The sequence below is a fragment of the Channa argus genome, chromosome 23 (genome assembly GCF_033026475.1).
Source record: "Channa argus isolate prfri chromosome 23, Channa argus male v1.0, whole genome shotgun sequence".
NCBI lineage: Eukaryota > Metazoa > Chordata > Actinopteri > Anabantiformes > Channidae > Channa > Channa argus.
The window spans coordinates 3,297,622-3,323,941 of record NC_090219.1 but is presented as its reverse complement, the minus strand read 5'-3'; the positions used below and the strand labels follow the sequence as shown (position 1 = coordinate 3,323,941).

General features: G+C 38.6%; 1 protein-coding gene across 2 annotated transcripts; it reads right to left on the bottom strand.

The window, feature by feature from the left end:
* Nucleotides 1-1,787: 1,787 nt before the first annotated feature.
* Nucleotides 1,788-26,012, bottom strand: abcc4 (ATP binding cassette subfamily C member 4 (PEL blood group)). Of its 2 annotated transcripts, XM_067493457.1 has the most exons (31): nucleotides 25,792-26,011; nucleotides 25,017-25,127; nucleotides 21,941-22,061; nucleotides 21,613-21,837; nucleotides 21,168-21,257; nucleotides 20,239-20,402; nucleotides 19,697-19,822; nucleotides 17,610-17,859; nucleotides 16,060-16,182; nucleotides 15,556-15,645; nucleotides 15,227-15,418; nucleotides 12,721-12,815; nucleotides 11,761-11,847; nucleotides 11,139-11,235; nucleotides 10,255-10,449; nucleotides 9,590-9,727; nucleotides 9,411-9,448; nucleotides 9,220-9,323; nucleotides 8,964-9,110; nucleotides 8,615-8,694; nucleotides 7,614-7,764; nucleotides 7,359-7,478; nucleotides 7,147-7,257; nucleotides 6,773-6,873; nucleotides 6,154-6,345; nucleotides 5,460-5,615; nucleotides 4,411-4,500; nucleotides 4,148-4,320; nucleotides 3,893-3,998; nucleotides 2,803-2,937; nucleotides 1,788-2,724 (listed from the first exon to the last, which is right to left on the bottom strand). In XM_067493457.1, the coding sequence occupies exons 1-31, from the start codon at nucleotides 25,863-25,865 to the stop codon at nucleotides 2,635-2,637; spliced, it is 3,972 nt and encodes a 1,323-aa protein (XP_067349558.1). In that variant the 5' UTR covers nucleotides 25,866-26,011; the 3' UTR covers nucleotides 1,788-2,634. The 2 variants fall into 2 exon arrangements, 1 of the variants encoding a protein (XP_067349558.1); XR_010912225.1 differs by lacking the exon at nucleotides 1,788-2,724 and having other exon boundaries at nucleotides 2,899-2,937; nucleotides 3,893-3,993; nucleotides 25,792-26,012.
* Nucleotides 26,013-26,320: the final 308 nt, after the last annotated feature.

Here is a 26,320-nt window from a genome sequence, read left to right as displayed (position 1 = left end):
GCACAGATAGTTTTGCCAAGTATGTCTGATAGATGTAGTTAGAGAATTTCAAGAAACAAGTTGTTTTATTTAGTTATACATTTACGTTTTACCCTATTGATCGCTGCTACTGTTCTAGCTCATATCTGCTCTCTGATTGGTATGTTTATAATGTATCTCTATGCATTTTTGATATTTATAACCCAAGATTCTTAGCTGTGTGTTTGTGTGTGTACACCTGTGTGTAGTAATTAAGAGCACGAAACAATGTTGTGTATTGTTTACCAGTTCAATTCTGCATTAATTGCTTTCAAAATATTAAATTGGCAACGATGAAATCTTTATAAGGAAAAACCTCTCCTTAGTCCTGTTCTACGTGAATTTACAAATTTTATCTTTAAATAGGAGCATTACTAAAGGGTTATGATGGGACCGTTACTATTTTCCCATGCAGGTAAAATTGCTGACACATGCTCTTTGTAGATTTTGGGACCTGAAGTTAGAAAGGCTACCAAGGAAACTTTGGATGCCACAACTCACTGCCATTTTTATTAAGTGCTCTGGGAAGTCAATGCAATGGCTGGCTGATACCTACTTGCATGGCTTTAAACTGAAGCAAGGAGAGTTCATATGCAGAGGTTATGTGTAAAATCAAAATAGGGATAAATGTTTTGCATTTCTTCCCTGTGTCTTAAAGGAGGCACTTACAGAGATTTATCCACTGCAGAAAAATAATCCTGTTCTTTGAGAATTATGACTCAGGCAAGCAGAGAAGTCTTTACACAAATAGCTGTTCTTTCAGGTGTTTGACAGTGACCTGTGGTAAGGTTATTGTTACACAGAATAGATAAGTGTACGTGTTGGTGTGCTGCTCAATGGCTAAAGAACTAATTCACAGCTGGATGATAAGTTTAATAACGCACCCTATCACGTGGACTCTCTGTGGAAGTATTGAGCATCAGTCTGCTGAATGCTGTAGAAATTTTTCCAGTCAGTTGGAAGTTTTAGGAACATGTAGAGGATATGACTCTAGTGGGAGTTTTATTATGTTTAACACACGTTTAAGTCAAAGATGTTTAACACACTGTTGTTTCTCTGTCTTTTGCTCTGTGGTAATGATTTAGAGGTCCATTAGCAGTCAAACGGCTGCATTAATACTCAAATCTCAAGCCAAGCTATGATGTATAATAACACATAATAAAATAAAATGTTTCAAAGTGAAAATCGTTTTTTTTTATGTTAGATTAGTAGCCACTGTTTGTCTTGATGACAGGTCTGTTCACATCAATCAAGCAAGTTCATGAGGCAGTTACCTGGAAATAGTGTTTCTTGTCAAAAGTTATTTTACATTTCTTTTGACACTATCAGTTGTTTTGTGCTGGGGTGGTGTTGGTATACAACAATTCCTATTACGTCAAGGGATGATTAACTAATAGAATCCACTGTGACATGAACACATTCTTATTTCACATTCTGATTAATCCTGGTGATGCGTTTTCCTGTTTTCCTCTGGTGCCAGAGAGCTTTACTATTATTATTTCATTATTATTAGTAGTAGTAGTAATAGTTGTAGTAGTATAATTCAATTTAGCTGTTTTTTCTTCCGCCAGAAGGCGCCACGACAATCCCGAAAGCTGAAGAACAGGGGAAAAACAAAAAAACTGCGCATCTGTTAGATAAGACTAGTAACGTAAGTAAACCTGAGGCCTTTGGTCACTGAAACAAGACAGCACAGTGTTTGAGGAGAGAAACAAGATAGTGGCATTGATGCCCACTGACCAAATCAGTTTGCAAAGAACCGAGACCAGTAACGGAATGATACCCTTTTATTTTTCTGAACATTAACAAATCTTAATACATAAGACTTATTTTAATGTAAAAAGATAAAAGAGATAATTAATCCAAAATACGTTTTTATATTTGTACAGCAAGTGGTATAACATGTACAAACTGGCAAGTGAAACAGCCAAGATACATTAGAAACATTAAGTGTCATCTCATTAGAATAAAAAAAGAAATTCCACCACATTCCACCTCCATTGTAGCAGCTGTGTTCACAAAGCCACTTTCCTTTTTGTAAACGCTAAAGTCAATGTAGTGAATCAAAGTAAACAACAAAACATCAAATCTCCTCCTTGTAAATTAATAAATGTCCAAAATTGATTTTTTTTTTTTTTTTTTACGGAGATCATCCACGAACAGGTGTCGGTTTGATTTGGTCCTCATTAATCATTAATCACGTGCAACGTTACATGCTTTACAAAACAGAAAGGCAACTTTGGACAGAGTCAAGTATGACTCTAGTACAGACGCACAAACTGCCGTAAACCTAAAAGAAGGCAGTTTGTTCTTAAGACGTGTTTGGCATTTTAAAGCTAATATCAGCTCGGCCTCAGTAAACTGAGCAGCACTTTTACATTTGATAAATATGAGGCACTGAAAATAAATACGCAGTGAACAATTTTTACAGCACGGATTTTTCAAGCCATCTCGGCTTGAAGAAAACAACATAATGTGCGTATAGTTGTCTCAGCCATATAAGACCGGAGCCCCTCTGCAGATCCCATCCGTCCTCGGTCTCCTCGCCAGCACGAGGCCCTTCGCGTGAGCACAGCTACGTCGCGAAGTTTTCCGGCACAGTAACGAGTTGGAGCCTCACAGAGCCGTCTCAAAGATGACCAAGTTACCATCCGGCGTTTCCGCGTGTCCGTTCAGTACGCTGCACCGACTTCTGCTCTCATAAGCCTGAAAACACGACATTCACAAGGGTCCGTTTTGTGTCACATTAAAACAAAGTACGCAGGTTAAGACACTAAGAGTCACCTGTTTAGCCATCTGCAGCAGAGCAGCCGCCTCCTGTTTGCCAGTCTGCTGCACCATTTTATGAAAGATCCCACCTGGATCTTGGAGCAGAGTGTAAGGCTCATCGTAGGCGTGGATTCTACCAGCGTCAAGAACCTGAAGGCAGAAATTACAGTACTAAGTACTGCTGAGTAGTATTAATGCTATGAAATGACCCCTGAAACATATTCAGAAAATGTAGGTTGTTCGCGATGCCCACTCACCACTCATCACTGTTACATTTTGCAGCAAAGAGCATAACTTGCAATATTACTTACTGCTAATTTGTCTTTCTGCAGCAGCGATGAGGAAACGGACAAGCTGGATGTTACCAGTATTGACGGAAGCAGAAAACGAGCATAGAAGCTGTTTTTTTTGTGTCATTATCATCGCGAGAAAACAAGGTTGTTATCCACAGACAGCACCTTTGTTTTTCTCATAATAATGAGATAATTTTTCCAAATACAAACGACTATTTTGGCTTCCGTATATAACCCATTAGCCTTCAAAGTTGATCTAATAAAAGGTGAAGTTGCTGTGGTTCAGTGGTGAAAAGAGACAATATGGTGAATAAAAATACAAAATGTAACCGCTGCTGTGAGATGAGACAAAAGGACAAGACACAAGTGACCAATGTACAGTGTGCTATTGCTTGTGAAAGTGCATCGGGTCGGAGGATTGAGGAGGGGTAGTGAGGAGTGCTGAGTTCATCTTAAAAGTCTTAAAAGTTGTTATATATACATTTGGAGGACGCAGTTTAGAGAGCTTTTTAATTGCACTGTTTTAGAAAATGATGTGCATAATCAGTCGCATTTATCTTATTAGAATGCGGTAAAATTCAAATGCATCACAAACAGAACAGTAACGTCACAGTACTTTGATTACACAGTTCTGTATTCAACCATTAGTATTTTTCTCAGTGCAACTATTAAAGTGGTAGTTCTCTGCATACAGGTGTGTTTTATGTCTTATCTGTGGAAACCTAGAAAACAGCAGCGTTTTTCACCTGCAGTTGTAAACTTGAGTAGGAACCCTATGTAATTAAAACCGAGCTGATTGTGAGAACACTTACCAGTATTCTGTCACTGTCTATGATAGTGTTGAGACGATGAGCAATGGTGAGCACAGTGCATTCCCTGAACTTGTCCCGTATAGTTTTCTGGATCAGTTCATCTGTCCTGTGCAAATGCAACACATTAGAAAAATGTGCACTCTTTATTTTGTCACAACTGCATAAACCAATGTTTGAGTTGAGTATATTTCATTCTCGTCAACTGGAATGAAGTGAACTAGTAAATAGTAGTGAAGTGAGCCGTGGCAGCAATACCTCGGGTCTACGTTGGCTGTGGCCTCGTCGATGATGAGGATGCGGTTCTTCCTCAGAATGGCTCTGGCTAGACAAACCAGCTGTCTCTGACCCACGCTGAAGTTTGAACCTGACTCGGCCAGAACAGTCTCCAACTTAGCGGGCAGCTCCTCCACCACAGACTTTAGTTGCACCTGAAAACACAACATTCAGGACAATGGCTGTAATATATACAACTGACACAGAAACCGTAAAAACCAACTGGGTGTACGTGTTCCACTGACCTCTCGTAGAGCATTCCACAGTTCCTCATCCGAGTGCTGATTAAAAGGATCTAGGTTCTTCCTCATGGTACCAGTAAACAGCACGGGGTCCTTTCAAAATATGAGGTAAAACAGCTCAGCTTATTAGTCAACTGGTAGGTTAAGTTTGAGTTGCTAAGATCTGGTGGTCACGACGAAATATGGCACGACTGACCCATGAGGGCTCTTTGCCTTTCGTGCCTCTCACCACTGGCTATTCATTTCAGCATTTCCACAATATGTTCTGCTAATTAATTTTCTGATGACAAATGGACTTGACGCTCAGCTTCAAGATTCTCTGCTGCCGAGAGGCCCCATTCATTTGAGTGACAGGGTGTTCGCACATATGGCTACAAGAGTACGGGGCAGCAACTTGCTGCAGCTGTCCTGTTTACTGTCATGTGATGTGACATTGCGACTTCCGTACTCCCAAGCCTTAGGAACTAACATCTACTACAGGATAAGAGAGAGCTGGTAGCTGGAGTCGCATGTCAACAAAACATTTACCGCTCGTGTTTGCTGTGCCAGTTAATGATAATCACATTCACTTTAGTTGTTAATGGAAATGTTGAACTGAAATCTCACCAAAAGAATGAGCACGTTTAATGAACAGTGCTTCTGTAGTGCACTAGTGCAACTAATTTTAGTGTATCAAACACGTAAGCAGGTGAGTTCGGACACTAATGCACTGATCTGGGATGACTGTGGTGCAGGAGGTGTATTGGTCATCCACCAGTCTCAAAGTTGTTGGTTCAATCCTCGGGTCCGGTGTCCATAAGCAAGACACTGAACCCCAACTTAGTTGCTCCTGGTGAGTGTTGGCCAGCTGCATAGCAGCTCCCCCACCGGTGTGTGAGTGTGTGTGAGATTGTGAGTGCGAATGAGTGAATGACAGCAGTGTAAAGCGCTTTGAGTGCCAGTAGGTAGAAAAACATGATATTGATCATGCATGTGTTGCAGGGATGATGCTGAAACAATATATTGTGCAGACCTAGACTGTACACAAATGCAGCACCTGTACACAGGCTTACCTGAGGAATAATGGACATCTTCTGACGCAGGTCGTGGAGGCCAATCTCAGAAGTCAACACGCCATCGATGTAGATCTTCCCCTGAGGCTCTGCCAAGCGGAACAGAGCTGACACCAGGGAGCTTTTTCCAGCACCCGTTCGACCCACGATACCGACCTGACGTCCATGGGAAAGGAAAAAAAAAAGTTTAGGTTTGCCGGTTATCAAATTTTGCGACACGAAGTCATATTGTGCTCACAGCCACAAATCTGCCACATGTTCATTGTCAGGTTTACTCAGTGTAAAAAAGATAACCTCTTACATTTAAATATGTTTGACCAGGCAGGTACTAAAACTGGAGCAAGTTTAATATCGTATGATGGCGGTTTAGAGTGGCTAGGCTTACAACTGTCTCGGGAGATATCACAGTTTGACAGTATGTTGTATTACACAATTATTGTAATAAATAAATAAATAAATAAATAATGCATTAAAGACTGTTTTATACTTTAAAACAGTCTTTGTCAAAACTAAGTTTGTCTAATGTCACGTTGTTGACATTAACTATGGCTAACGGATGGGATCCACTTCTCGGATAATTCTGAAGAACCAGCATAACTCCGTATCCTTAGTCCGGGTGTAGAAATCCAGTATTGTTTATCTAAACAGGGCCCTGGTTCAACAATTTCTTGCTGTGAAAACAAACATGTCTGACCTTCTCTTTAGGTCTGAACATTGTTTTCAGGTCGTGAAGCACCGGTGACCCATCGGAGCTGTAGGAGAAGCTGACACGGTCAAAAGTCACCAGACCTTTGCTTGGCCAATCGGCAGGAGGACGCTTCTGTGTTTCCCAGGGTGCTTCGCTCTCCAGTTCAGTGTACTCCACCACTCTCTCCACCGAGGTCATCTGCAGACAGCAGAAATGCACTGTTGACTACGTGTGGTCTACTTACAGACTGAAGATTAAAATGTTTAGTTAATAAGGCATTTTGACTTGAGTTGTATGACATTTTTCTGAATTGTTTGAATATATATATTTTTTAACTGCTTTGGAAACTGCTTCGCACATGCACAATGCTCGATAAAATACATAATAGTCAAGTCCTTCCAAAGAATTTGCCTAGTAAAGTCTTTTTGTAAGGTGTCTATCTTTTTATCATTCATTTTAATTAGTGACTGAAAAAAATAATAATATGCAAATCATCAAAGGTCAACAGTGGCAGAAAAAAATAAATATATAAATATCGAACTATAGCGAAATATGTTATATAGACCAGCAAATAAATCATAACATTTTTTTATACATGTTCTAAATGAAATAATAAAAATCTTACCATGTTCTCCACCTCTGCGCTTTGCCTGACACCCCACTGGAACATCCCCATCAGGGTGACAGAATAGGTCAGAGCCAAGCCTACAGAACCAGCATCCAGCTCTAGTATGAACAGAGACCAACAGTGATTTATAGCACCAGACATTGGTGTTAATATTTTTATTAGTCATTAACAACATTCATTGTCGTGAGTCGACATCACATGTTCCTGAAGGCGTGTACACTCCAAGCCCACATTAAATAGACTAGCAGCTAGCAAGGCTCTTGTATCTCCTCCCTTCATCTTTATCTGGGCCTTAGTAGAGGGACTTGAACACCCTGGTGGACAGCAATAGAAAGATGTTTATTTAAAAAATATTAAATACTCTTATTTACGGTTTCTGAGTAGCAAACAGCCAAATGTGGTGATGGTAACAAAGATGGAGCAGATGCCATCGAGTCGGACAGCGAACCAGCGAGAGGTGGTCAGGAACAGGAACCAAGCCTCTGTTCAGGATAAGAAAATCTTACTGATGATTGAGTGACGTGGTTCAGATAAACAGTCTTGATCAAGGAGGAATATGAAAGCTGGTGAGGCTGGTACGAACCTGAGTGAAGGTCCTGATGCGCGTCAAAAGCTTTCTGGAACCTCTCCATGGCTCCGAAGGCTCGGATCGTCCACAGACCCTGAAGAGATGATGACAGATGGGAGAAGACAGGACTCCGCGCTGCAGGTCAAATAAAGGTGGAGAACACAAACAGTGTCGAGTGGGTTTATGGTTCACGGACACTGATTTCATAAAACTCTTTAATAGATTTATCTATGAACTCTGAATGTTTATGAATTTATGAATTATGCTCACTGGTGGATTCAAGGCGTTTGATGTCTCTGGAGGTCTGCAGGAAGTAGCGGCGGAGGTAGAGGAAGAAGAGGAGAAGGGGCACCACCGGGATGAGGATCCATGGAATCACTGAAGATGCTACGGCAATCACCCCGAGAATCTGCAGGAACACCTGTACAGAGAGGAAGTAAATTACAGAGATGTAACCAGTAAAGCACACACACAAACACACGCACCCTTGTCTCTTTCAGAAACAGAACATGTAACAATGCTGCCTTTATCAAGCTGTTGGAGTAATTTTGCTGCCATTCCAATGTGTAAATATTAATTATGGCTCCAAGTTACAGGACATTTATGGAGAACAGAGCTGAGTTCAAAGGCATGATTTGGAACAAGAAGTTTTCTGTTCTCACAGGCTGCATTTGTGCTGGATTTTTAATCTTACTTTGTCGAGCCCCTACTTAATGAGTAAAGTGAGCAAAGGGATGACTCTCTCACCACTGTCACCATTTATTAGATTCATAGTTTTCCTTAAGGGCCCAAACAAAGCACAAGCTTACAGTGACAAAAAGTTGAGAACCTTGTTTAAGTGATCTGTTTGTGCTGTATATGTGAGGGTGACAAAAGACTCACTTACGAAATGGCTGTCATCATTACTTATGGAAAATTTATGCTAAAAATCATTTCAGCTGACACTAGCTAATTTCTTTGGAATTAATAGTTTATGTCCCCACAAGTTAATCTCTGTAAAAAGTAGATTTGAGTATTAAATATTTACATACAGTATGCATATGTAGCTTGGATTTCAGTTAGGCAAATCCCACATCTGATCTTTCTCTAAGCATGTTTACCCTTCGTGCTAACCTGACAACCTTTAATTGAATCCTCTGCCAGAAGTGGCACCAGTGATTGACTTTTAATGATCCTCTATGCAAACTTCTTCAGCCTAAATATGGTCAAATTGCCAATTTTGTGGCTTCAACATAATGTATACTTAATAGGAGATTAAGATGTGGATTCACCTGAATAAAGTCCACAAAGGTCCACGGCATGTTGGAATCTAGCTGGCCAATGTCCTTTGAAAACCTGTTTAGGACTCTCCCTGAGGTGAGACAGAAGAAATTTCATCAAAGAATGATACGAACAACTTCCACAATTAAAGTGTTGTGGGGAATCCTCCATAAGTAATAGGTCCCCATAAATTCGTAGCTTTCTGTCTGACAGTTAGTTAATGTTTTAATCATTACAGAAAGTCATCAGTGAAGCAAAAACAACCCAAGCATCACTAACATTCAGAAAAGGAAGCAACTACACCATGCACGCAAAATACAATTGGTATGTTTTATGGTAAATGTAGCATAATTTCCTCACCAATTGGGTTAATGTCAAAGAAGCGCACAGGCGTTCTGAGTATGGCATTGAACATGCGGTTGTGCAGGGACTGTGCGCATCTCACGAGCACGTTGAAAAGGATGATGTTCCGGAAAAAGCCAAAAATGATGGTGGCTGCGGTCAAACCTGTAAATAAAAAAAGCACAATATTCTCTTTTCACTACTGAAACTCAAGTCAAGTACAAATGCTGCTGATGAGTTGAGCAGAGTAAATGATGACATATTTGGTGTTTACCTCCATAAATCCCTAGAAAGAAATTTATATCCAACTCTTTGGTGATGTTAAGTCCATTTTGGACTATAGTGCTGTTGGTGTCCAGCTTCTCTTGCTCATCAGCCCTGATCGGTTAAAATGTTTGTGTTAAAAAAGAAGCATGGAGAAAAACAAGTGACCTAGGGATAAATATTTGTTCTTTTCATACTCACCAGTAAGCCAGCCACCAGTCCTGCATGATGTAAGCTACCTAGAAGATAAACCATGCGTCATTCATTAGTTTGACTCTTTATAAATCTCAACAGGAGATTAGATAAGCATGTAAGGGGATTGCTGGGATTTGAAATTTGACATCTCCTTTTACTAGTTCCACCTTGATTGGCTTGCGTACCTGAGCCAGAATGTTGAGGAGTATGACAATGAGCAGGAGCACAATGCTTGCTCCAGCTCTCAGGTATTTGAAATACAGGCCAACTCCTATGGTTCCCTGAGCACGACTCTCCTCTGCCACCATCTGCACTGGCTCTGCCTGTGAGAACAATGCTGCATTAACTCATGGACAGGCATCGTGATCAAAGTCTGAAGATTACAAAAATTACAGACCACACTGGAACAATTACAAAACCCAAATATATCCTACAGCGTGGTTTCATTTCTAACCCGAGTGGAATAAGCTCAATCATCAAACAGTAGATACTAATCACACGCTTCCTATGGTCTAAAACAAACTCCAAATTCAAAATATCTTTCAAAACATTTACTTGTTATCTCTTTTTCTGCATCTCTTCTTGTGTTTGCCATGAGAGGGACTAAGATGCCAGTGAGGAGACATTAATGTGTTTAAGGGAATTGCAATGTATCCATAAAGACAGACCAAATTCAACTTTAAAGGATAAACATTACCAAACACTCCAAGCCATTCTACACAAATAAGTAATGTAAATGGGAAAATGAAACTTAATTTTAAACAAAAGCATGCTGGTCATCATGGTGCATTTTCATATTGTTAACATAAGCTCCAGCACATACTGTATTGGACTGTTATGAGTCACTAACCGGTAATTGGTCTCCATCTTTGACTGAGACCACAGAGGATGACTGAGAGAGCACTGAATTCTGAGACAGAGTTCTGCTCCTGGCTGGGATGTCCTGGGGAGGCTGTTGCTGCTCCTCTTCCTCTTTCAGCAGGGAAGTAAAGTCCACCCCAGACTGCTGCAGCTCTGTGTAGGTCCCCTTTGCTACCATGTGACCCTGACACACACACACAGAACAGTTTGCACAACTGCATTTACTTGCTATTACTCATTGCCTAAAACTAAACACTAACTCTGAGTTATAAACAAGTTAAAACACACGTTTATGGTGAACACACTTGGCTACACTGCTGGTTCTGATCATAGAGCACTAAACAGGAGCAGGCTGTAATGGTGATTCTATGTACATACTGGTGACTCTGCTATTTTACAAAAAACATTTACAACAATAAGCACAGTGTGGTTGAATTCTAGATTGTCCTCAGGGTGAAAACATTATAAACCACAGGGACAACTAAATTGTTTTCATTCTCTTGGAAATAAACAAATAAAACCCCTGCAGTGTCTGTTACATAATTTGATACTTTGTGCGCAAGGAAACAAATTGTCTTGTTTGTAGTTTCAGATAAGACCTTGTTGGTTGTCCAGTAAAAGCTCGTGACTTACCCTCTGTTAGATTTTAACATTTATTACCAATAAAAAGAAAAACGTCTGAAGGTCCCACATTAGGATTGTGAAAAAAAATTGTGATGCAACATAATTTGCAAGTTTCAAACTTGCACACACAACGCAAGCTAAGAGAGCTAAGAGTAAAACATTTCTGATGTCAGAAATTGGACATGCCACATTAGAGCAGAGCTCCTCTTTAAGTGGGTAGGTATGATTTTACATTGTACAGCCACCAACCTCCTTGAGAACCACAATCTGATCTGCTGCCTTCAGGTACTGCAGCTGGTGGGTGACCAGGATGCGAGGCTTGTTTCTTAGTAGGCCGCAGATACATCTGCAACAATGACATACAAGAAAGGTGGCACTGTAAAGCACTAGTCAAAATAAGCAGCAACTTACCTTCAAACTAGAATTAGATGGAATAGGAGAAACAATTTTTTTGTATCTGTGTGTGCCTTTCTAATTCACTTTTACAGCCGTTATGTAATGGTCTTTGGAACTGCATGATCCAAGAGGAAGATCATAACAGGAACAGTGTGGCCCAGTTCAATTGTCTACCCGACAGTATCAGCACTGCACCTCTTCCTGGCTCAGTTGTAACAATTTGTTTGATCTTTTTTAGTTCTATTTTAAGCATTTTGCTGCTACAACAACACTAAGAAGGTAAGGGAGCACTGCTAAGATTAATCTCTCAGTATAAACTCTATAAACGAAAACAAAGACGGATACATCATGTACACCAACTGTACAGGTACGTTTCTGTCTCTCTCTTTATGGGAACTTTGTCCTGCCCATGTGTTGTAGTTTAACAATGTGTGAGGTTTTAACTTGCTGTAGATGTATGGAGACAAGCACTCACTGCTCAAAGAGGTGTCTGCCAACCTCAGCATCCACTGCACTTAAAGGATCATCCAGGAGGTAGATATCTGCATCTTGATACACAGCCCTGAACACACACACACACACACACACACACACCATTGTAAGAATTCACTAATAGCAAGAAGCTTTGACACAATGTACCAAGTTTCTTTCATCTGTTTACCTGCATCTGAAATGCAAATTTGATGCTTTATTAATCAAATTTCAGTATCAAACGGATGGTTTTTAACCCTCGGCTATCCATTTAAGAATTAGTTTTGATAGTATTTTTTCTTCCTCCTCTGTGTCTATGCTCTTCTAGTATGTCTTTTTTTGGTGAAATTATCTCACTGGTATTTATGATAAGAAACCTATCTTTTCCACACAAAAACTTGTTCCAGGTTGCTTTAAAGGATTGATTCAAGCTGGTCTTAACACAAAACTGAAGTTCATATATGTATGTGACAATAGCTTTCTGCTTTCTGGATTGTGAAGTAACATGTACAGGCCCTTGTTCCATGGAAAAAACACTCCAATTTTCATCTGAGACTTCAGTAGTCCAACTAATTTAAACTACTTCACAATGGAAGTTAAAAAATTTCTAATTTCTCTGAAAGTTGTGGTAGAGATATCCTCTACTGGTCACATATAGATGTGTGGTAATCAGGCTATGAATTGAGCTAAGTTAGACATCCTCAAAAGACCAAGCTGTTAATAAGAGTGGTCAAAATGGGGATAAATACAATACAGGTCAAGACAATTACCACACTATAAGAAATGTAGTGAGAAAAAATGTGTAACAGCAAAGCTGTAACTTCAGCAGTTTTGCTAACAACAGCTGAGGAGGGGCTAAGCTCAAATAAATGGGATCTGTTCTTTGGTCACTGCTTTATACAACCAGTAGTATTTACATAATCTTTTAAATCAAGGACATGTCTGATGCACACTGTGCTCATACCTTGCCAAATTAACACGAGCTTTCTGACCCCCGCTGAGTGTGGCCCCTCTGTCCCCAATCAGTGTCCGATCTCCATCTGGGAGCAGCTCCAAATCCTGCACAAAGGCACAGAACAATATACTTTAATGTAATACTCCTATTAAAATAGAGGCATCATTTCCCTGAAACATGTGATATATTCAAAAAATGCACAGTACAATACAATACTAATCCATTATTACGCATTACATTGCTATCTGCACAGTTGTTAAATTTAGAAATTTAGAAAGTTCATGTTTATCACTTAAACTGTAACTGTAACTGCCTTGCACAGTTAAGAAGGAAAAGTGGGAGAGCTGCTCCTCTGGTGATGTGGTTGTCTGAACATGTACAGAGAAAGAATGCACAAACCACCCCCATTAAAACATGTGCGTTTTTTTTTTTTTTTTTTTTTTTTTTTTAGGTCATGGGAGTATTTGAGAATATTTCTCCACCAGAAACACATATTGTTTCTTTTATGAGTATACTCAGACATTTTTACCCCTATTTTAAAAACTATTTCATTTTTCCCCATTATCTCATCTTTTTTATTCCTTTTCACTGTTTGTTATGAAAACTCAGAAAACTTGAGTGTATAGAGGTATAGAGTATGTGACCAGGAATACGGGTTGTTGTAGCAGAAACCTCTTAAATGATTCACTTAAAACCACTTGAGCAAGAAAATTACTCTGTAAATCATTATAGAGTTGCAAGTAACGGAACCCACTAAGTGAGTCAGCATATTGCTGTTGTTAAATTATAGCTGATAGGCACATATTGTAACTGCAAATAAAAAGACATGTGGTTTAGGGAACACAGATAAGTCACATTTTAAATGATGTTCTGCTTTGTGGTACAAACTAGTTCAGAGCAGTTCTGCAAAAAAAAAAAAGCTATGTCTGAACAAGACTTTAGAACATGAATGCATTTTATTTATTTTCAGATATAAGGTACAAGGTACAAGGTACTTCCAGGTACAAGTAGCACCTTTTGAAAACAATGCTAACCAAGCATGAGAAAGCCCGCTTCATACTTGGAATCCTTTTGTGTGGCATGCTGCCATTCAGTGTTGCTGACGGAGGAATGAATGAGCAGCAGCTCATCGGGTTGTTTTCAGAGCTTTTGGACCACCACCAGCCAGCAGAGAGTAAGAGGTTATTTAAGAAGAAATCACCAAAAATCAGAAAAAGTGTAGCTTTTAAAATGATCAACCATATCTGAAGCTACAATTCCTATCATATCATGGTTTATCAGAATAGCCTTTTATGACTCTGCATACAAGACATGTTGAGAGTCACCTGTGCAAGTCAGCTTCAATCTGGAATCAAAAAACCAAAAGTCCCCAATCTACTCCACTAAAATATAATTTATTCATGCACCACATTCATGCACATAATCCACGTGACCTCAACATGTCCTGGTAATCATGATGAATCATCACCATCTTATCCCACTGTGGACTGCACATTAAGTGTCAACCATAACAGATCAGTGATATCCTTACACAGCAGAAGACTGACCACAGCGTTAGTCCATTACCATTCCAATTTAGATACTTTGCATGTTTAAAGTACAGTACATTCATATTAATGTATAAAATACTACTGTTAGTACTTCACAATTATTATTGTATTTCTACTGCTGCTTTGCTTTGTTTAGTGCCTTTAGCTAAATTAGGGGTGGGGCGATACCCCGACGCAATCGATTACGTAAATACGTCGATTTACGTAATGTGCCAATGTAGGTATGAAGATGGCTGTGTCTACTGAGAGCATGGATTCCACTGATGAGCGAGCGCGAAAAAAAAAAACAAAAAAAAAAAAACAACTCAACCCTGTTCATCTAAAGTGTTGGAGTATCTTGAGTAGAGCTCCAACAACATGATTGTTTTCGAGCTCTGCACATTATTTCGCTCTTGAATTGCTAAATGTAGATTGCCCCATATTCTATTAACTTGAATGGAATCTGCTTTAATTATACTGTGGAGAGACTTTATATTAGTCTTAAAAACAGATTACCATCTAACACCGTCGTATTTTTTGTTTGGGGAATAATGCCCTGCAGTGCATACTTTGTCATATTTGTTTAAAGAGAATATTATTTAATAAAAATTTTCTAGTAAAGTGATTGTTATATTAATTAAAAAATAAAACAGATATAATATATAAATTAATCGATTAATCGAAAAAAAAAATTGAAAAAACTGTTAGGTGCAGCCCTAAGCTAAATTAAATACTAATTGCTAAAACAATATCTGCCAACTGTCTGTGCTGTCTCTCTGTAAGTGTACAGGCTCTTAATCTGATATTGTTGATAAATACCTTGTAATTACATCAAGAGCTCTGCTTCAGTCCTCTGAACACATTTATTTACTTTGATGTATTTCTTATGATTATCAAGTAATCATAAAACATGCACCTTTCTAACACGTCAAAAGTGTTTTTTAAATGAATTCATGTAATCTAAATTAATAATGAAACTCCCTTACCCTCTTTAGAGCACAGGCTCTAATGACTCTCTCATACTTCTGTGGGTTGAGCTCTTTTCCAAAAAGTATGTTACTGCGGATAGTTCCTGGATACACCCAGGGCTGCTGGGCAGCATATGTCAGCTGACCTTTGACCTTCAGAACCCCCTTTTCATTAGGCAGTTCTCCTAGAATGGAGCTCAGCAGGGAGGACTGGATAGACATACAGATACGAAGAAAAAACAAATGTCCACAAACTCTGTGAACTACTTTGCATAATCAAGTGTCACCTGTTAATCACTGTTCTCATAGTTCTTTGAATGCAGTGATAAAATGAGGAGATAGCTGACCTTTCCAGCTCCCACTGGTCCAATTACTGCCAGCAACTGACTTGAGCCCAGAGTGAATGAAACATTCTGAAGAGATGGAGCATCAAGGCTCTGCAGGGGATAAAATTTTACAACTTTTACAATTTTAACACTCATTTTTATTTTTTTACTTCCGAATATTCCACTCTTCAGTTTACACACACATTGCATACTTTTTTTGAATTAGTAAAGAAATGTACAGTTAACATGGTAGGACACATGTAGCATCTTTAACTCAACCAGTTCTCACACACAAGGTCAGTTTGGTGTATTTGTGTTCTCTGAATGAGGTTCATAAAAATATATCTTAATTTGTATCCTGTCACAGTGGAGACTCAAATACTTATCTAATTGATTTAATTTAAAACTAGCATGTGGTTATTATTAGTAAATCTGCTTGATTTTCTATTAATGAAAAGTTACATTTGGCATATTTAGGTTTTAGTTAATGTTAACAAATCAGATTCTAGAAATAAGGTATCCAACCTTGTCCCAGTAGCAGAGCAGGTCCTGGACCTCTATGGAGGCATCCTTCTCCTTCTCCTTTTCCTTTTCCTCTTGAGTCAGAGTAGGGCTGGTTCTTGTCATCTCTTCCAGCATCAAGAACTCCTTGCCAATAAAAACATTAAACTGTGTGAGAGCCAAGTTTGAAAGTTACACAAAAATGCCCCAGTTCAATGGCAGAAGAAATGACTTGACTATTTTCTCCCTAAATCCAGTAATGCTTTATCTGTAACACCATGTCCTGTTCAGGGTCATGAAGCAGGCTGGAGCCTATCCAAGCTGTCAATGGGCGAGAGGGAGGTTACAAACTGAACAGGTCGCCAGTCTAGCTCAGGCCCAACGCAGAGACAGACAACCCTTCACACTCACATTTAGACTTATGGGCAATAGAGTCACCAGTTATGGCGCTAATGGGAAAAGAGTGCTCTAACTAGATTGATATAAGAGGGCATTAAAAGTCTAGAAATGTGTTTCTACAAATATTCAGGTATAATGATGATTCTGCAGGTTGTTGATCTGCACAATATCAACATCACGGACTAATGGAAAGTGCAGCTAAATTCTGCAGAAACATGGCTTTCTTTAAACTGCATGACTGTAGAACCATTTCTGAGAAAGACAATATCCTAAAATGTTCACTGAAGCGGTGAACTTAAAGCAAGTTCTGCAGATAGACAAATCAAAAAAGTTTTTAATGCTTTGGTTAAAAAAGTTATTAAATGTAATTAAATGGCAACTAAAACTAAACAAATCTAAAAATATAGTTAGGTTGTATTGATTGTCCCTTCTGTATCTGCATAAACATTAACAAACATAAACAGCAGCAAAGTGACAATTTCAGCTCTTCCCTTGGTCCCCTATCCACCTGATATCACTATGTGTTAACAAGCTTGTTTATTAATCATGGAACACGCTAAAACATCTTAAAACTATGTGGTTTTACTATTGTAGTAATTTATACATTTTTAATTGTCAGTATTTTAGGCACATCAAGCTAATCCGACAGTGAATAATCCTTTAAGAAGAAGAAAACTCCTTTCAGTTGAAAATGGATTTCATGAAATTTGTATTGAAAATAATATTTCTTAGGAATCATTATCGAAGGTATTGGTATATAAAAATGTTTAATACCAAAGCCCTATGAACTATTAACATTTTCTAATAGTTATGGGTCTTCGGATACAAATACTAACGCGGTTGAGGTTTTGCTACTTGATTTGAAGCCTGCACTGTCAAATTCATATTTTCCTTCTCTAGTTCTCATTTATGACTGAAACAATCCCGCAAATTAAGTTGAACAGAATACTTCATGACAATTGTATGTAAGTGTTGTCAAATGTCATCAACAAGCACCATTTAATAAAAAGTAATACATTCAGTCTGAATTAAGCATTTTACCATTAATGAACTGATTAATGTCGTCCAGTTAAGCACTTGAGTGAACATGGCAATAAATAGAAAACTTTCTTTCATGAGACCCTCTGTTAAAAATTTTGACATTAAACTAGATTGGAAGGCTGTGACTATGGTACCTGAATCCTGCGGATGCTGACACGGCTCTCAAACAGTTTCTCGATTGCGCTGGGAAAGAAGAGTGTGACTGTGAGCCGCACAGCGCTGTACAGCGATACTGTGACAAACACACGGCTGGCTGTGATGGTGTTTCCCAGAAGGACATAGAGGGTGAAGGTGATGAACACAATGATCTTGCTGGCACAGAAAAAGGAGGCCATGTTGAGACCCCGTAGATAGGAGCTCTTCATGACCTTTGAGATCTCCTTCCTAAAACCACAAGGTTTCAACAATCACATTATCTGACATAAAGCACGGCTCCATCTTTGGGAAGGGTCATACATGAAGGCATGTTTAACTACTATTTATTATGAGGAAATGCCATGGCAAGAATCCATAATTGAATTTGCCAACAAACCTACAAATGTCTTTGAAAATTCAAAGGATACTAATAAAGACTTTGCTTTAATCCCTGCATAAACTACTGAGCCAGGTCAGCAGCATTTAAGAGAGACAAATGAGAGTTATGAGGCCTTTGGTTAAAAAGGATTTCCTGTCTGATTTCAAGTGTGTTAGCTACACACAAATAAGGCCAGCTCAGGATGCTTCTTTTATGTTTATGCACATTACTAGATGCACAATGCACAAATGATTAGGGCAACATAGGAATCTGTCAATAACTGATCACAAATCCTAAGAGAGCACAAAATATTGCATGGTCTATATCAACTTGTTTTCCAAGGAAAAGATTCAGTCATAGGTGTTTAGTGTGAAGCCAACATTATTTGGTGCATGTCAGTGCCATGAACAGCACCTACATAAACTGTAATTCAAAAAACTGTAAATCAAAAAAAGGCTTGATATCCACCACAAACATGGATGACAAGCATCAGCCCTTCAATGTGTATGTAGGCTGTGGCATTTGCAAAGAAAACTCAAAAATTAGGGAACTGGGGTCAGTCAAGTCCAGGTAACAAGCATATTTACCTGGTCTCTCTCAGATTAAGTAAAGTTACTGGCTAATAATTGTCATAGAGAAGGTTGTTTTAAAAATGTATTGGAGAAACACTAGAAGTGACAAGATCTAAAGACTTATGATATGAGTATTCGAGTCACACATATCTCATACTGTCTAGTTTTTTAATGATGTGTCAGTAAGACCTGGTCAAATTTGGTCCCATCCGTAGTCAGCATCAAATATTCATAACTGAAAACTCTGCGATATCAACTGAAATCACAACAGAACAGCTCCACAAATATCAACTCAATAAGTAACCAAATAAAAAAATCTGTTTATACTCAACACTAATAAGAGTATTTGTATAAATAAGCTATTAAACTTGCGTACGCCTTGTACACATGTCGACCCATCAACCATAATAGACACATTTTACTCTTTGTAACCAGTTCGGACTAAAATTGGTGCTACATGCAAATATTATCTCTCTTGACTTGTCACTTGGTACCAACTTTTTTGGCCTTTGTTATGTTTTATCTTAAACGGCAGTAGCTGTCAATACTAATCAGATAAGTGATTTTTAACAACACAATAAAGTGCTCTCCAATTGAGAGCACTGGGTGCTCAAAAACCTGACCAGCACATTGCTAACTGGGTTGGGTTTCCACTCTCACCAGACATATGCTGCTTGTCCATATCCCTAAATGATTGCCCTATGTATCAAGTAAAGACATTACTTTTCATTGACGAAACACTGCCAAAAACTGGATTTTAAAAACACAGGATCTGAACCAGGAAATAACAATGATAAAGTAAGAAACAATAAACAGTAACAAATCCATTTCAGCCCTTAATAGTCTAACCAGATGGGAAGGCCAAAAACACAATTCTTACAGAGTTACAGTGATCTGATTTAAATTACATTTTTCAGTACCTACAACCTACAATTACTAAGTTGGAAATCTCCCAGGGCAGGTGGCTATCAGTCTATAAATCAGTGTTTACAAAGTGGATGAGCCAAATCTGTTATGCTCTGTGTCTCACTAGTGATTATCCACTGAAAGTGAACACGAACAAATGTCGAATTCATTCTGCAACAATGACAACCACAGATGCTTTATTAAAGAACACTTGATAAATTGATCTTACCTTCTGACCTCAGTGACCAGAGCAGCAAATGGTTTCTCCCAGGCATACATCTTGATGATTCTCATTCCAGACACCACCTCATTCATTGTGCGAATTCTGCTGTCAGTCAGAACTGCTGTCTTACTCCTGTAAAGAAAAGTACAAGAAGTACATAAAGTATTAGTTTGGTAGAAAAATGCTAAAATATTGTTAAATGCTGGCATCAAAACTTTGACTACAGTTTCATATTACTATAAGGTTTCATAAGCTCATTACCTAAAGGGTTTATCAAGATGGATACAAACCTTTGAAAATTTGATTTCATTTTCATCGTTTTACTATAACCTTTCAATGTGTCAGATACAACTTTTACAGCAGAATGAAATGGCTGAATAAAAGTATTGGATCAGGATTGGTGGACACCTATAATATAGGAATTACACTGCTATCAGGGCACAAAAAAAAAACAAAGGACTGGAACACATCTAGCAGCAACACTAACTCAGAGGGACAGCTTTATAAATAAATTTGTGGAGTCATACACTAGTGGGTGCATACATTACCTAAACTTAGAAAACAGCCTGCCAAACATGGTTTGCATGGGCATTAAGAACATGAGGACCACCATGCCTGCCAAGCATGATGGTCCAATCTCCACCCAGAGGAGCCCCACAACCGCTGCTGCCTGGAGGGGCCCCACCCACAAGAAGTGCAGGAAGATAGTCACCTGGTCAAAAGAATTTGTCATGAAACATGTGTAATATGATCAGCAACATAAGACTGTGTAACAAATAAATCTCATTACAAATAGGAGAATACCCCTCATTCATTCAGTGATTAATGACTTGAAAGACACGTCTCTACTACTAGTATTATTCACCGTTGGGCAGTCAAGATGGAATTTAAAAAAACATCTCAATCCAAAGCAGCGTAGTGTAATTAACAGCCCAGTGTCAAAACACTGAAGAAACTTGAGCGTTCACAGCAGGCTGTGACCCACTAATTAAAACGAAACTCAACACAATGAGAAAAGACTGGGGTTGGTAACACAGAAGCTCAGAGCATTAACAAGCATGAAACTCACGCTAGGAAAGTGCTGCCAGATTATTTTTCTGTTGTTCCAAAGGGATACAGTGAGGAGAGACTGCTGATCTGAGTTGATCTAACCACAGACATAAAAATACATCTCACCCACTAAACCAATATACCTGTCAACTACAGTACGATCATGCCAAAAACCTCAACACAGCATGAGTGGTGACTTGCTAAATTTGCTTAAATGCATTCCTGCAGTTTACACCCGACTACACACCCTTTCTTCCTGTGGGATGTTGCATGATCCAGATGACCCAGTTAATAGTCTATGTAGATTGTCATTCATCCAGGTGTTCCAATATATAAGATTGGTTTATCCAGAGTGACATAATCTTAACCTGGGAAAAAAATCCACACCTTACACTTCAGTACAATAGGATTGGAGCACTTTACGTACATCATCAAACTTGTTGACATCATTAGAAAGGAGGTTTACAATCTGGCCTGTGGTGGTCTTTCCCATGGCTGAACTGCTGAGATTCAGAGCCTATAAAAGAACAGAACTCATCAGCTCAGGAACATGAGTGGAAAAAAAAACAAAAAAAACACATTACATATAAGAAACACTTTCTGTTTGACCAATGCTAAATACATTTTATGTAAGCTTGTACATGAGTAGGTGTGGATAAAGTTCTGAAATATAAAGTCTTTTGGGTTGAATAACCCAATTAAAATTCTCACTTTTACTCTGCTTTTGTGCCCTTTCTCCCAGATTCAGATCTTAAAGGATTACATGACGCAACTTGGCAGACTGGACCAAGTGTAAGAATGCAGGAATTACTGTTGGTACCCTTGACATAAGAGTGGAGCAGCACCCCATAATAATTTGCCTTCCTACTGACCTTCTTGTAAATCATATGACACATGGCCACTCGGATTTTCATGCCCGCTCTCTGAACATGATAGAAGTAGAGGTGATGGAGCAGCGCCAGGCCAATGGTGAGGATAGACAAGGCGGCTGCATAGCCGAGGGTTTCATACAAGGCAGTTTTGTTATCTGGGTCGTAATTCTCAAAGTACTGAATCATCTTCCCCAAGACAACCGGCTGGACAACTTTGATGACCTCCTGATATTAAGTGAGTGAGTAACAGATAAAGTAAATACAGTTCAAGTGTCTGAAGTTATACTCATAATTTACAGCATACATACAGCATTAACTTAACACTGACTTCAACAAGGGTGAAGAATCCCAGTACTGCATATGGTTTCCAGTAGCACTTGATGATGACTTTGGTGAGTCTTGGTGCTCGCATCTCTTTTGCTGCATTCTGAACATCTTGATCCCAGTACCTGTCATGTACAGATGCCAAGTTACTTCATGTACAGTAGGTTTCTGTGTAAGAAGTAGATTTTTCTATCCAGGACTCATCTGTGAGTCAGAAATAATTGCCAAAGCAAAGCAATAATTCCCTTTCACTGACAATACCTGTGATACAACTGCCAGGGAATCATAAGTTGGGTAATCTGTCTGATCAAATAGATGTTTCACCGTGCAATGATGTTATCCACAGCCAATAGCATTGCTTAATAATGGCTAATAATAATAACTCCAGGAAGGGTAGTATCTTTATTATCCCACATGTTACTGATGTAAAACTCAACAACTTTAAAACACAAAGCTGAAGCTATTTCACAAACTAAAATGTGCATAGATTATTTTAGAACCCTGGAAAGGTAAGGTGATGTTAGTCTATCACCCAGTGGTTTCCTTATTCCCTATATCGTCTAAGACACACAATTCCAACTTATTATACTATACATATTCATTTATATTAATGAACCAATGAACCACCACTTCACCCCTAAATAATGGATTTGTTAGGAATATTTTCAACTGCATATTAATTTGGATTAATATATCAGGCCTATAAAACAAAGTTTATCTGCACAATCCATTCATAAAAGTAATGATACTATAACTGGCAGAGATCCAATAAGACTTTGTACACTTGTAAAACATTTCCAACCTTTTTTATATTACATTACATTCAACGGATCGAGTTTGTCTCAGCTTGTTCCAAAAAGAGGAGAAACACAAACAAATACTTTCTTATGAATAACAAAACAGGATGTGTTAAGGACAGGATTTCATACTTCTTCAGCCACTGATAAATTCAGATTTCACTGCAAATGTAACGATTTATACCAAACACAATCACATTACTTATTTTTGTCAGTCAGTTATTTTTGTCAGTTTGTCAATAACCTGCACCAACCATGAAACAGTAACCAATAAGTGTGTGTAAAGTTTAGCGACTAGAACCTGAAAAATCCTAATTTCTACAGCTAATAATGGGTCAAAAAGCCCACTTTTGTAAATTTGCAGGGTACAGCCAATCCCTGTTTTTGTAGTGTCAGTTTAGATCATGAGTCAATCTGGAATGGATTATTACTGGTGTGGACATTTGTATTTTGGAATCTGACATTAACATCAATGTTTGTCCCTGTTAGCGGTCATGTATAGATTCTCATTAACTTGACTAACTGCTTTTCAGTCATCTAGTACAGAAAAAAAAACACATTTTACCTACAACAAATGTTTAAAATTACATGACCTTTGAACTTTTACATTTTTTAAACAGTTATATATTTTTATGTTTTGCAGTTTAAACATCCACAGGGTTCTTAAAGAACCAATGAGCCAAGCATCTACATAGAGTTTGTGTAGCCGACACGCCACTCATCAAGAGTCTCTCCAAATAAGGTTTTCTGCCACACATTTAATCATTCCTTCTTAAAATAAAATGTTCTTCAAGAAATAAATCTATTTTCTGCTTGGACTAACAGACTAACTAACAACTAACTTTGCACTAGAAAGACTCAGGAATGGCAGAATATGCCTGACACTAAAAACTAAACTAAAAAGATGTATTTTTAGTTATAGCCTGTGAAGCCCAACAAAAACCATTTTTTTCAAGGTGATCTAATTATGATAATTGGTCATTTTTAAATTAAAGTTACAGTGTGCACCTTAAGGTACTGCTAACTTTAGACTCTGCCCATTTCTTTTGCTCCCTGTTTTGAAAATAGATTTGCTTTCCTTTTCTTACACTGCACAGCCCTTCAGGTAAAAGTTGTGAAATTAGAACAAATAAGAAGCTACAACTCCTACTAAGAAAGCAGATATTGATCTTCTTCTCTGATTGGTCAGTAGAGTGAGCCTCATTCAGAATGCTTTTAAGAAGTGAATATCTCTGCACTGGTGCCAGTGCTTTTCAAAAAGTCTGTGGTACAGGAGGCTTCAATCACACTTCTCCACATTAAGATGGTGAAGCATTTTTTTTTGTTTTTATAAATGTAAAAAAAGGCTGCCCACTGCAACTTTAACTGAAACTGATGTTGGTCAAGAACATCTGTCACAAACGATTTGTTAAAATTTTTATCAGCTATATGCACACATTAAATGCAGACAATGTATGGAGTTATTGTGCAGCACAGAGTCGGCTAAAAACCTTCTGGTGCTTGTGGCTAGTGGGACTAGTTTGTCTAAAATCAGGCGTATAGCTGTGGAAAATACTGACAGGAAAATGGTGTGGTTAATTACCAGGATATGAGGAGAGAATAGCGATTTGATTAAAGGACGATGACAAGAGGAAAACAAATGGGGAGTGGTTTCATAGAGTTTGTTAACCACAGGGATGATATAGGTATGCTAGCATAACTTTTTACTTAATAATTGTTCACTTTGTATGAATTGGAACTTTGGTACAATTCATCCCGTACAATTCATCCCGCATTGCTAGGTGTGATACAATCCTTATAAACAGTGGTACATGTACATTTATTCAGAAGGTTAAGCTGTTTTTTAACTGACCACGAAAGCACCAAGAATGGTGTTGACTGAAATGTTACAATAATATTACAGGGTTTAAATGTTTTATTTCTTATCCCATAAATAAGTAGTATTAGAAGCAGCACAACAATGACACTTACGTAATCCCAGGTGTCTGTAACAATTTTGTCCCATAATGTGCCTACTAACCACTAACAAAACTCTATGGCATTACAACAAAGTTTTATTTGGGTGTAAATAATCACGCTTAACTTAAGAAAAAACAAAAAAGAAGACAAAACTTTGACTACCTTGACAAAAAGTGAAGCTTGGTTAGCAACCTAAACAATTCAGCTATGTTATATTGTACAGCAACAAACACAAGAACACTTATTATGAATGACATAAAGAATACATTTCTTCCACCAATAAGACGTCACAACTCGGATATCCATAACAACAACTGACTCTACCTCTGCAGCTCCTGTCCCAGTCTCTCAGATTTGTCCTCTGCGAGCACTTCATACATGTCATCTTCCTCCAGCCTGCGTTTATATCCAGTGCGGAACAAAGGATTGAGCCACCTGAAGGACAAATAATCACATGAGGAAGATTAGCACGAGAAGACACACATTCACAGCGCATCAATTCATGATTTAATGCAGCTCTATGTTGTGGTGTGAGGAATGCTAGCAACGACAAAACACAGATACATTTTGCAGGAAACGTACAAACACGCACAAAAATCCACGTTTTCGTGCGACTTTCACGGTGAAAAGCGTAGCAAATCAGTACTTCAAGATCTGATCTGATGGGCAGCAGCCAGACTGGAGCACCGGCGCGTCCGGAGTTATGGTCAGCGATGTGTCATACATACAAAGTCCAACTTTTCCATTAGACTTATTCCAACAGGAACTAATGTTAGCCTGGCACACACACCGGTCTGGATGTAAGTGGCTCTTCCTGACTTACAGTAAAAGCTTTTATCAGAGTGAAACAACTTATTACACCTAAATGAAGGTGAAGTCGTGCTTAAAAACCCAGTCACCTTTAATTGACCTGGTAATTTTATCGGGTTATTAAACTTACCTAGAAGTGTTAATAGGTTATTTTCACTATAGTTATGAAATCAAATGAGAAATACATGGTATTAAAATGAAGTATTGTCAACCGTACCTTAGTTTGTTTGATACGATTGACACAGGAAAGCTAGCGTCAACCGGGTTAAGAGCCCGCTTGTCAACTTACCAAAAAAATATCTTAGATAAAATGCTTGCAGTCGCTGCCGGGTTGGTCTTGGCTTCCTTACTGACTTTCTCCATGATAGCCGGCAATCATAGTACACTTTTCTTCTAACTTCCCCCCTTAAAAACTGATGGTGTGAGCTATATGGAGCAACTTCGGAGGCCACACATGTTATGAGAAAGTCGGTCCCCCTTGTGTGTGTTGGTTTGGTCACACGAGCTGCGGATGGGGGGGGGGCATGAAAAGACCTTACCACACGGCCCCGCCCACAAGCACCCGATTGGCTAAAATAATTTTGGCATCGTGCTATTGGCTGCCCCTGCTGTTGTTCTTCATTATGATTAGCTTACGAAACGGACCGCGCACACGATTGGCTGTGTGTTCAGTATAAATGACTTTTTTTTAAACCATTATTCATTTTGAGAAATGGGAACCGGCATGGATTGCATTTACAGTCATCCTTTGCAATATCACGTGGAAGCCATGTGGAGATATAAACACATTTTTTTCTAGAAGGTATCTTCACATGTAT

Bases quoted from the DNA above. Each gene is read 5' to 3' on its own strand.
- abcc4 (XM_067493457.1), bottom strand. From the start codon at position 25,865: ATGGAGAAAGTCAGTAAGGAAGCCAAGACCAACCCGGCAGCGACTGCA. The intron at 20,403-21,167 runs GTACGTAAAGTG...TCTTTTGACCAG, and splicing joins ATGTCAACAAGTTTGATGAT to GTGACTATCTTCCTGCACTT. The intron at 15,646-16,059 runs GTTGGATACCTT...TATCCCCTGCAG, and splicing joins TGCTCTGCTACTGGGACAAG to AGCCTTGATGCTCCATCTCT.